The 12,189-nt window shown below is 53.1% G+C and overlaps 1 protein-coding gene across 1 annotated transcript in view; it reads right to left on the bottom strand.

The window, feature by feature from the left end:
- Positions 1 to 12,189, bottom strand: part of Sptb (spectrin beta, erythrocytic) — a 123,751-nt gene that overhangs the window by 6,297 nt on the left and 105,265 nt on the right. The window contains exons 30-33 of the mRNA XM_040742883.1: positions 11,781 to 11,977; positions 11,470 to 11,519; positions 10,915 to 10,990; positions 8 to 267 (exon numbers count right to left, since the gene is read on the bottom strand). Coding sequence (XP_040598817.1) covers positions 8 to 267; positions 10,915 to 10,990; positions 11,470 to 11,519; positions 11,781 to 11,977 — 583 coding nt within the window. The remainder of the gene's footprint in view (positions 1 to 7; positions 268 to 10,914; positions 10,991 to 11,469; positions 11,520 to 11,780; positions 11,978 to 12,189) is intronic.

Below are 12,189 nucleotides of genomic sequence, written 5' to 3'. Positions count from 1 at the left end.
AACACACCTGTTAGAGGCCTTCTTGTTGGGCCCCTCTAGGTCGTGTTTTCTGCCCAGGAAGCCCTCCATCTGCACAGTGGGCCCCAGGTCCCGCTGGGCTGGTAGCGTCGTGGGCTCATCGCCCTCACTCAGGGGCGTGTCCAGGACCTTAAAGAGGGGCTCTGTGGCAGGCCTCTCATCCCCAACGGATTTCTCCTGCTCATCCTTGTGGTGTCCTGGCAGGGGTGGCGGCTGCAGGTCCTCAGGCCATGTCCCTCTTTCTTCCCCCTGCTCAGGGGCACAAGAGAGGAGCGTGCCTTCGTGAGAGTTTAGGCCAGGGGTAGCTTTTCTTTGGCACTTTCTACCTGAGCCTACTTCTCTTCTGGGCTGCCGGGCCCACTCCTATAACACTTGGCAAATGGGTACCTGCTCATTTCCCTGGGCTCTGGCTCCATTTCCCCTGATCTCACAGTGGAGCAACCCCATCTCCATCTTAATTGGCAAAAGAGTGTTGTTAGAGGAGACAGAGGGGTCTGAGTGGGCTTCAGAGCTGTGGCCAAGCTCTCTAAGGCCTGCTCCAGGCCCCAAACCTGCTTCCTCCAGATATTTCCAACTTGGAGACACTGTGGGGCTGTGGGAATACTTGGTCTGCAGAAAGGGCTGCTGTGCAGACACATTACAAGCCACCTGAGTGGATGAGGGTGGTGAGTGGGTACTCTCCCGAAACCTCTCCGTTGTACTCAGAGCCCCAAGTCTCCCTCACCTTGTACTACATTGGATCTTTGCTCAGTAGCTGAGAAGCGATCCCCTCACCTTGTTATAAAACACATGGAGTCTCTTCCGACTGGCAAGCCCTCTCCTGTCACCTGGTGGGAACGTGTTAGATAGGGCAGGAGGCCCTTTGCCATGGCTGGTTGCCTGTCTTGTGGAGGTGCTGTGGTGTTTACCTCTGTGTGGGGTCCCTGTGGACCAAGCCAAGGGGAGGAAGCCGCCTCTTGCTGTAGGTATCAGGTGCCGATGAAAGGGAGGGACATCCTGCTTTAGTTGGGCATCTCATACAAGGTCTCTTTGGCCTGCCTTTGTACTTGAGGCAGCAGGACGTGGGGGCAGCTGGCCTTCCACTGCCAAGTGAGGCAAGACCAATAGAAGGGTCTTCTAAACGGGTACCAAAGAAGGTAGTTTCACTTGGGCCGTGGGGCTAGTGCATTATCCCCGTGGGTGACTGCCGCGAACCTCAGGATGAGGTGGGAAGGTGTCCCCGGAAGGCATATATGGAAGTCTGAGGAGTCAGGGCCACGGACAGGCTGCCCTAGAGGATCAGAGTTACCCAAGCAGTAAAGGGACCGCTCTGGAGTCTGCTGTCCTTCCTGCACCAGCAACTGACTGGAGGCTCAGAAGAACATTGGAGAGGAGCAGGGAGGAGTTAGGAAAGAACAGACCATGTTCTTTAAATTGGGAGCACAGCCTTTCCTGAAGTCGAAGCTGGAGGGCATGGGCACCACAGTGGACTTAAGACTGATGACGCTTTAAGCTAAAACTGGGTTTTGTTAACAGCTGCAATGCCGGGGCTTTGCCTGAGGTGGCGCTGTGGAATGCCAAGTTGGGGAAGTTCAAAGGCAGTGGTGAGAAGACAGGAGAAGCTGTGTGTGTGTGTGTGTGTGTGTGTGTGTGTGTGTGTGTGTGTGTGTGTGTGTGTGTGTGTGTGTGTGTGTGTGTTATTAGTACTGCTTGATAAACAAGTTGTCAAGTAGGGGTTCGGCAAGAGTTCATTCAAAGCTAATGAGTATGTAAAGTAACTGGGAGAATATACTCCAGACTGGGCCAGCCTGCATTTTTTTCCATTTCCTCTCCTGTGTTAGAATTCCTTGAGGCTTGTGTCCAGACCACTATTCTCTGTGTGTGCTGAAGAATTTATATCTCAGAGCGTGTGCCATGAGCCAGCAATGGCCCTGGGCTCTGAAGGCCCCGAAATGCCTGCTTTGTTCCTTTCAAGTGAGGAGAGAAGCAGGGGTGGCAGGGATGGAACCCGCAGTTTCAGTCTGGAGTTTCATGACCCTAGTGCAGCCTACCTTCTGCTTGGATAGAAAGTTCTGGAAGCAATCACCCGCACAGAAAGGGAAACCTCTTTTCATGGCCTACCTCTTAGCCCCAGACTCAAGTCTAGTAGTGGGGCTTTTTTACCCTCCTGGAGAGGGGACTCTGTCCAGAGGATGAAAGTGTGAGCCCAATATCTCACACCTCCTTGTCTATGCCGATGTCTGGGAGAAGCTGCCACACAGGGAGAGAAGCCACCAGCGACATTGGGCTGGCCCTCTGCCAGCCTCTGCCCTCCTGCATTTGCTTCCTATGCATTTAATGCCACCTCTTTTCCATCCTTTCAGAAACTAGCCTTTGAAAATCAAAGTAGATTCAGCTAGGCCTGACTTCCTCCTACTGCATCCCTGGCAGAGACTAGCCAAGGCTGAAGCAAGGTGTTCTGAACATACTTGGCTGGGTTACAAGTTAGCTTTGAAACATGGGGGTTCTCAGTTTTTGCAAAGATTTCTTCTCTGGTCTTGCTTTTGGAGTGGATTTTAGTGCATCCTTCCTCCAATCCCGCACAAAGGTCAAGACACAAGAGGGAGGAACCAAAAATGAGGGTGGAGTGGAGGGCTTTGGCTTTGGGAGTCCTCAGTTCCCTCCTGGACCTAAGAGATTCACCGAGGAAGAAGACAGGCTGGAAGGAAGAGAGGGCGGGGAGGATGGAGAGGCTCTGGGGACTTTCCTTCTCTTTAGCTCCCAAGGAAGTCTGACCAACTTCTGGAGGAGTAGGGGAGGACGGGGAGAGGGAAAAGAACATCTCTTCCATAGTAGCCCACCCTTTCCCCATCAAACCATGCCCCACTGAATACACTCACTCACTAGTTCCCAAAGCCTACTGCTGTGTCAGAGAGACTGGAGTCTGTCCCTGGGAATTCATCTAAGGAACAGGAGAGGAGCCAGCAAGTGACTAAGTATCCCTGACACTGTCTGGGATGGTACTTGGGTCCACTTTACGGGTGATTTGAAGACCTTCAGAGTAAGATAGGATCTGCAAATGTTGACTGTTATGATCCTAACCCTTCCTAACCCTTCTCTCTGCTCTGCTCTGCTGAGCTGTTGTGGCCAGTGGCTGTGTAGTCAGTTACAGACCATCTCAAACGCTCCTTTTCCTTGAGTACAGAATTCTCAGGATGCCCCAGTTGACCCCCCAATCTTAGCTGCATGCTGGCAGGCAAGGTTTCACCCGCTACTTCCTCTACTGTTTTCAGTTGGAAAATTCCAAGACTCCAGACAGGAACAGGGAGGGTCACTGGCGAACAGGTACAGCCCTTCAGGGCAGCTGACATTCACCCTGAAGCTCACAGAGCTTGGAGATGAAGGTGAGGAGAAGGTGCTTCCTTCGAAGGCAAGGGCAGAAGTCAGTAGACAGGACTGAGGTCAACAATGTCCCTTGGTGGGAGGGCCTGGGAGTTCACATGAGGAGTTTCACAAAGATCTCACAACCTGGCGAAGAGGGACACTTTACCTCGCCTTATACCTCCATGGTCAGAAGCAAAGCCAGTGCTTAGAGATCTATTCCCGGGGCTCTGACCCACAGAGAAAGTTCACGAGACAGTTCAGAGGGGCTGCGTCCTAGTTTAAGGTCAGTCTTGCATGTGGTATGCCTGAAGCACGAGCAAGGCTGGAGTAGCCTTTCCTTTGGAATTCATAAGAGATTAGGAATTCCCCTGGGGCCTTTTACTTGCAACTGCGCCTCAAGGAGGAGGGGAATGTAGGTAGAGACTACAAACAACGGAGTCCTTATTAGGAAAGCAAGTCCCACTGGAGAAAGCTGGAGGTGGCAGGGGCAGATGGAGCCCCCATGGGAGGCAAGAAGACGTTCTTAAAACCTTTGGAGGCCAAGAAGAGGTCTCGGGGAGTGACTGAATCAGCCAGTCCCACCAGAGATCAGAAAACTGGTTCCAGATAGTTCAGGGAGGATCTGGGGCCAAACAGCATGTTAAGTCAGAGCAATGGTCCACAGCATTGCTTCTCTGCCTGAAAAAGGGCCTCGCACATTTGAAATGTAGGCAGCACAGGACCCCGGGCTAGGCCTAGGCATGCAGGTGGTCAGGGAACCAAAGGAGCCAAGTGGCTGACCAGAGACCCACCCATTCCCTGGGCTGCCTGGGCCTAGCTCCAAACCTGCCATGAATGAACTGGAAGCCTGCAGTGTTGCTGATTGAGTTACTGCCTCGTTTAGGCTGGAGAATACATCAAAGATTTCCCAGCAAACAGCTGGACAATGACCCCCATCTGACAGTGGGCCAGAGGTCAGGTTGGCAGATAGCTGGGACAGAAGGACCAGTCTTGCCCAGGTCCCAAGGTAAATAAACTAAGAAAGAGACAGCAAGAGGTTGCATTTCTCTTGTTCTCCCTGGAAGCATGCAGAGGACTGGGGAGAGCCATCAGGCAGAGGAACCTAGTAGAAAGTCTCTGGAGAAGGAGACGCTGGGCACGGCTCACTTGATTTGCACCCAACAGAGGTGCACATTTTAAGGACAGGCAGGTTCTGCATAGGCACAGATAGAGGAAGCTGTCAGAGCCCCTGGTGACCCCTCCGCATCAGCCAGAGGTCTTGATCATCAGGAAAACTCAGCTTCTGTGTCACTGAGGGGTGTCCATCATGGGACATCACCCAGAGGAGCTCGAGACAGCCTGGAGGAGAATGCTCGAGTTTCCTGGAGGAAATTCTGGGTGTCAAGCTGAGAAATGGTGAAAGTGTGTAGAACCCAAGTGTGGGAGGGCGGGCAGGGTGTGCCTCCGAGGTACCCTCTGCAGCGGAGCCTGCTTTGGTTCACTGGCGTGGAAGATCAGCGAATCACCTGCTGGGATCATGCCAGAGAAAGGCATGCTCTGCTGGCCAAGGGACAGTATGGGAAGAAAAGACACCCAGAAGAGCTTTGTAGGACCTCATGGGATTGAAGCCAAACAAGGAGAGGCCCCAGGCTACTGATGCCAGGGGAACAGCCACCCGAGTCTTGGAATCTTGACAGCGATTCCAAGTCACATAAGCTTGGCTTTTAAGCACACTGACTTGCTGGGAAGCTTGGTTGGGTCAGGAAGTAGACAAAGGAGTGGGCATCTTCCCCACAGATGTTGAGAAGTGGGAAGGAGGGGCTAAATTTCTTCTGGCGACTGAAGATGCATTTCCAGGATCAGCCAGCAGGTGGCGTGGGGGGACTGCACACAGACCATTAATTCCACAGGCCAAAATATCCTGGTTCAGGACCACAGGGTCTTCCCAAAGTTCTGAAGATACTCAGTGAAATAAGATGTACCCATAAGCAAAGAAACCCCTACTGACAGAGTTTTCTCTCTAAAGTTAATATCGGTGAGAACCAGGGTGCAAGGATGAACCTCAGAACAGATCGCTCTGCATTAGCAGTGTGGCGTAAGTTCCATGACCGGAGCCTGGAACACAGGCGAATGGCGTCTCGAGGATAGAGGCCTACAGGCTGGGGGGGCGTCTACGGCTTTGGTAATGTTATAGTGCATTTGAGACACAGTTCTTCTAAAAGATGAAGGGCTGGGTCAGGATGACTGGACCTAAATGACCACTGCTAAGAGCCAGCTTCTCCACATACACTCTCTTTTGCGGGCTTCACAGCCTCTGCCTTACAGATGCAGAGAGCCAGGAGTTAAGGGGAAACCTCCCCACAGCCACATATCTAACAGTGGAAGGCAGAAGGTATAGGTCTGCCTGGTTCCCAACACAGTGCTCTCTCTACTCAGCCCAGGTGTGTTTATGTGTGTACAATACTGGACCAGGTGTGTTCACGTGTGTACAATACTGTGACCAGGTGTGTTTACGTGTGTACAATACTGTGACCAGGTGTGTTTACGTGTGTACAATACTGCGACCAGGTGTGTTCACATGTGTATAATACTATGACCAGGTGTGTTCACGTGTGTGTATAATACTGACTCCTGAGCCAGGCGGTGGTGGTGCACGCCTTTAATCCCAGCACTCGGGAGGCAGAGGCAGGCGGATCTCTGTGAGTTCGAGGCCGGGCTGGACCGACAGCCTCTAAAACAATACAGAGAAACCCTGTCTCGTAAAAACAAAAAAACAAAACAAAATACTGCCTCCTGAAGAAAATGCCACCTGATGGGGTTCCTAGTCTAAGTGAGATGTGCCCAGCTTATACGTGGCCAATTTTGTTAAGGTGGCATGACCATGTCAAGGCTACACTGGCAGGGGCTGGAAACAGGGTTTTTGTTACGTAAGACTCACTGCTAGATGCCTCAGGCAAGGAAACAGTACCAGGTGATGGCAGGGTGAGAGGAGTCACCTGTTTAGGCTATTTGCTCTCCCCAGTAATGCTGTCTCGGCTCCTGGGCTCTGGGGGAGAAGAGTTGCCTAGACAGTGTGTAAAGGCTGTTTGAAGACAGCTGTTTGCAAGAGAAGACAAAGAATCGATTTGCTGAGTTGAAAGCAGCCAAAGAGATGGAAACTTGGGATAGACAGAGACGGCTTCCCCACAGGAGAAAGGAGAGGTTGTGCTGAACAACAGGAAGTGGAAGGGCGGGGAAGAAAAAGGAAGCTGAGGCAGCTAGCAAGCAACCCCATGGATGGTCGGGAGATGGCGAGGGGCTCTCAGAAGCGGGGGTCTGGGAGCGGACTCAATACTATACCCCTGGGGCCGGCTGTCTAACTACTGGGGAGCTCGGGCAAGGTGGAGGGGCTATGGAACAGACCACCGGGCAAAGCAAAAGGAAGTGGGAAGGCTGTTTGCAGGTTCCCATTGGACGGGGGAGGGGGAGACCTGATTCACTGCCACCAGAGGAGAGCGAGGTCTTCACCAGGCCTGCCACCTGTGTGCTAATATTAGAGGAGCTGATGGCTGTTAGATTTCTTAGTGACGTGGACCTCAGCACTAACTAAGGCGCTAGTATTCAAGCAGGCTGAGGCACTACCAAATGCTAACTGAGTCTCATTCTGAGTCTACTAATGTCTGGGACACTGCGGCACATAGCTTGATACGAGGAATTTGGGGGAGATTTTTCAGCAGAGGGGCAAGGCATTGGCATCTGGCATGGAAAAGAGAAAGCTGGGCACACCCAGCTGTGGGTAAATGTCCAGGAGAGCAGGTTTCTCCAGGGAGCCAGGGCACAATGCCAGACTGCAGGCAGACACGCCCGTGCCACGCTGACTCAGGCATCCTGGGGAGACAGAAACACGCCCAAGTTTGGGGCAAAGTTGACGTTTGTTCTAAGCTGAGACTGCCCATTTGGAACAAACAGGATTTGCATTCGCTGCAAAATGTCTGAAAAAGCCACTGTTTGGGGGTGGGGAGGGGCAAGCACTGGGAAAGCTGTTCAGGCAAGAAGAAACACAGCTGCTGTTCCACGCCCGCCCAAAGCAGGCACCAACGTCAGAACCTCACTGGCGGCTGCTGATTAAAGCTCGGAGGTGGCTGCTGGGGGCAGCAGTGGCTGGAGCTAGCAGCCTTTGCACAAAGGTGCCCATGGACCCTGATCCCAGTCCCCGCAAGTCCTGAGGTACTGCCCCTCTCATTCACAAGTGCTGGCTGCTTCCCAAAGCCAACCGAAGGAAGAGACAAGGATCAGAGAGCTTCAGATCACCCCATAAGCTCTACTGTGATGCTTAGCTTTAGTCCCCAAGGAAATCGGCTGTTGCCAGTCTTGGGAGGTCACACTTAGAAGTGGCATCCGTGAGCTGCCCTGGGGTAAGAGCCTTCTCTGACAGCCTTCTGAAGCCTGACCATGAATACCATGAATAGCACCCATAATGCCACTCTCTGGAGTGGCCTTCATTTCCAGGCTCCCCTGCACTGCACACTGGGTCTAGCCTGGGGACCTGGAGGCAGGAAGGGGATGTTAGCTCCAAACAGAGATTATTTCTTGTTGCAGTCCCTGAGAACATCCATGTCTTTAAGGAGTGTCACGCATGCCATCACAGTAGCCCGCAAGGGGCGGTACAACAGCAGTGTGTAGGAAGAGGTTTAGAGCCTGGGGAGACTCACACCCTCTTTAACAGCCCACCTTCCTCCCTCCTGGGAGAAAAACAGCTTCCCACAAACACCACATTGGGGAGTCTGAGGGAGCAATGCCTGGAAGGTGAACACTCAGGCCTTTCTGAGGAGAAGGGTGCCTGCCCCCTGCCAGGATGTTTTCATGCATTACACTCTGGGTAGACACACAAAGAAGCTACTAGGCCCCCTCAAACAGGGACAAGGACAAATGTCCTAGCCCATGACCTCTTCTTCCCCACCCTGGCCTCACAATATCTGGTGGGGCCTCAGTTCGGGGCAGATGGCAGGAAACAGGAGATCCATCTCCTCCAGTCCCTCCCTTGAAAGGCGACATGGCGGACACATGGGAACGCAAACGTCCTGTAACCCTACAAAGGGACCTTTATGAGGCAAGAGGCTTGGAGGGGGAGGGCTCCAAACCCACACAGAATGTTCCAACAGAACCAAAGACCAGACCCCAGACACTCTGACTTCAAGTCCTGCTCCTTCTGATATCTTGTCCTTGGCCTGGTTCCACACTTACCTGTGGCCAGGGACTGGTTTTTACCGGAGTATGCTCTAACATGCAGAGGTGAGGGACAGCATTGCGGTGATGGTTTGGCAGCTCAGTCATTACATGTACACACACAGGAAGGGACAGACTGGATTGGGGTCCACAGGGTGCTGCCCTGTGGGATGCGCTATCCAGACAGGGCAAGGGTGCTTGGTCACTCCCGTTCGTAACTCCAGCAGGAAGCGACATGCATTAGTAAGGGCTTTCACACGAAGCAATGTGGCATGTGTCTATACTACAGGACCCGACACCAGACTGCACACACAGGACCAGCAGGAGAGCCATGGCACCCCAGGCCTATTCATGAGAAGGTGCAGCAGACAGCTGAACCTTCCTGTGATGGGCCAGAGGCTCTGTTAAGGGCAGTAAAAGGGGCTGCAGTGAGCATGTGAGGAGCTCTCTGCAACTGGGTTGGGCTTTCTCTGCCTGTACGGGCTCGATTCTCTTTCTTGTATCAAAGATGATTTGGAGTTAGGTGCTCCCCATTCATCTTAAAGGCTTGGAAAGAAGGTGCAGCAGGAAGTCTGTCTCCAGGAGGCCCTGGGCCTGGTGTTCATTTGATTGGCCATCTGGTTGCTTTCTGATACAGACATGGGCTGCTTTCCCATCTGGTGAGTGGCCGGTTCCTCAGCCAGGGTCTCCCGTAGGGGCTCATTCCTCCCCCAGAGAAACACTCAGATCGAAGCAAATTTTATTCCTCCCAACCCAGTGATATCCAAGTGTTGGATGGAGGTGGCTCAGGTGCGCATGTAGTTACGCTTGCACAAACATACACGTACACGACAGACAATGGTGTCAAAACGCTCAGGTGGTCATGAAGCCCGCACACCGGGGACACCACGGCATGCAGACACACAGGGAGGCGGGCAGAAGCACAGGTGGAGGCGGGAGGCAGGGACAGCTCCAGCGCTTGCCCACAGTCCGTGTCAGCCCCAGGAGCTCTCTCTCTCCCTCTGGTGTGAGTGGGATGAGGGTGAGGGTGGAGTCAGGGGAGTTGGTGCTGGGAAAAGGGAGCTGGAAGATAGTCTACCACTGACAGGGTGATGGGAACGGAACAGCAGCAGGATCTTCAGAGGGTAAGTCTTCCAGCAGAGCCCAACAGTGCCCTCTGCTGAGCATGATGGGCTAGTACAGCTTAGAAAAAAAAACGAGACCAAAGGAACTGAGGAGTGTGTGTGTGTGTGTGTGTGTGTGTGTGTGTGCACGCGTGCTCGTGCCTGTGCACACAGGGAGGTGTGTGTGTGTGCACGTGTGTGCATGTGCACACAGGGAGGTATATGCATCTTTCTAGGGGTGGCCCGAGTAGCAGAAGTCCCCACTGAGGATGCTAATCTTTCAAAATTCCTACTCAGGTCACTCACACTCACCTGGGCACTGGGGGGTGGGGTACACAAGTATCTGCTGCTCCTGTGATCCCCAAAGTCACATGCCACAGGGATCCATGCACTCGTGCCAATCACATGTGAACTCTTGCTTTCTCCGCAGCCAACTACTCCCCGTTGCATTTCCCCAGCCTGAATCAGAGCTGCCCAGGCTCCCTGAACAGACTCTCAGGGGCCAAAAGAGCCTGCTTTGGGTAACGGCCTAAGGCTGCATGTCCTGGGCCTCTGGGAGCCATTTTTCATTAAACCACTCAGAGAAGGTTCTGGCTCACTGTTCTATAAATCGGGGGCTTCCCTGCAGTACTAAAAGCTCTGGGTGGGGTTCTCCTCCACACTTGCAGGACTCAGGTCTAACCTTGCCTTAGAACCATCTCCACTGCCAAACTCTCTGACCCGTAGCCATGGGGGGATGGGCTCTGCCAAGAAAGAAGAAATCTTCTAGAAGGGTAGATATCCAAACTTTGCTGCATGAAATGCCTGCAGGTGGCTCAAGCAAGATGAGGCGGTCTGTTGGTCCATGTGCCTGTGTACATGTATGTGCCAGCATGTATACGAAGGGGGCACCGAGCTAAGGATGGAGTTTGAAGGAAAATGGGGAGACCATGTACCGAAAGGAACCACCTCTGCCTAAAGTGTTTCCCCGTGCTGATGGTGATATATGGATCCCATAAAATTTATTAGGCTGGATAAAGCCAAACTTGTAGACTCATGTTGGTAGACTGGCTTCTGGGTTGGAAGGAGAAGGACTCAGTTAAGAATCAAAACCTAAGTATAAAAGTAGACTGATCTAAAGGACGCTCCTAAAAGGGGCAGGATGAGGGGGGACCAGGTAGCCCACCCTGTCCTCGCCTTCCTTCTGCCCTGGCTGAGCCTAGATGGGGTGACCAGGCTCTGGCAGCAGCGACTCCCAGGAACTAGACAGGCGGGACATGAAACTGACCGGGGATGTTCTCTCGGTGGCTGCACGGTGGACCTGGGGAGCCTCGCCAGCTGTCTCGCCTTCCTCCTCTTGAGGCCTAAGGAAGACACAAGCCCTCTTTAGCGACAGGTACCTGCTTCCAAGGCCTGGTTTTCTCTGGCCCTCCACCCAGTGGGAGCTCAGAGCATGTACAGTGCATAATCCTTGGCTCTCCTCTCCAGAGGTGCTCAGTAAGGACATGCCCCAAGGCTTCATGGAAAAAGTAAAGATAAATAGTTCAAAAATGAATGAATTCCATTCGAGACAGCCTAAGGGCGGTGTCCAGGGGTTCCTAAGGGAGGGGTTGGTTTAGCAACAGCCATTGCTATCTACCCCTTCCTTTCTGTACGGGGCTTCAGGCTTCTGTGCCTGGCACAACACATCTCAAGTTCCATACATTCTGCATCGTGTTGACAGGGCATCCAGGAGAGGTCACATGACAGCTGCTGATCGGTAGCTTCCTTTTCCTTTTGCCCAGTCACCCTCTTTACAGCATGCTCGGCTCCTTGTACACAGGCAGACAATGCTGACACTCACCCAGGTTCCTCTACAGGTCTGTCTGCTGTCTGGCGTTCCTTAAGCTCAAGCTGGGGAAGGAAAAGGGAAGGCGGTCAGAGCAGTCACATGGGGCAGCTACATTCTCAGATGATCTAAGTTTGGCCCTGAACCCCGACAGACCCCAATGTTTGCAAGCCACATCCTTTGTCTTTGGTGTTTACGCATCAGTGCTTTCTTGCACCTGTCCACCCTCTGACGCCAGCCCAAGTACATGACAACTAGCTAGTACCTTGTAACTGCCCATCCCAAGAGCTGCGGCCTTCCCGGCCCCCAAGACGACCTCGGCTCACCGTGGTGGGTTTCTCCAGGGCAGCGAAGCGTTCTGCCCAGGTCGCCGTGGACTTCTCAAAAGCTTCGTGCCTCTTGATGAGCTTTTCCACGCTGTCCACTGTGTGTCCGAAGTCCCGGCTGGCCAGGTAGGGCTCCTGGGCAATCAGCCATGCCTCGGCCACAGAGGCATCCCTCGAGAACTGGCACACCTCCAGCACTGCGGCGAGAACAAGACAAACCCACCCACAAGGCCCAAGGGTCCGTTAGCACTCGGGCACCCCTCAGCTATATGGGTGCTGTGCCCAGTGCTAAGTTTCTGCCTAAGCCATTCTAGAGACCCAGCTCCACCAATGGCTACATAGCTACATAATATTTTACATGTATGCCCCACCTCGACTCTACCAATGGTTATATAGATACATAATCTTT

Source organism: Mesocricetus auratus, unplaced genomic scaffold (genome assembly GCF_017639785.1).
Source record: "Mesocricetus auratus isolate SY011 unplaced genomic scaffold, BCM_Maur_2.0 Super-Scaffold_15014, whole genome shotgun sequence".
Lineage (NCBI taxonomy): Eukaryota > Metazoa > Chordata > Mammalia > Rodentia > Cricetidae > Mesocricetus > Mesocricetus auratus.
The sequence above is the reverse complement of the archived record's forward strand: the minus strand, read 5'-3'. Positions and strand labels throughout refer to the sequence as shown.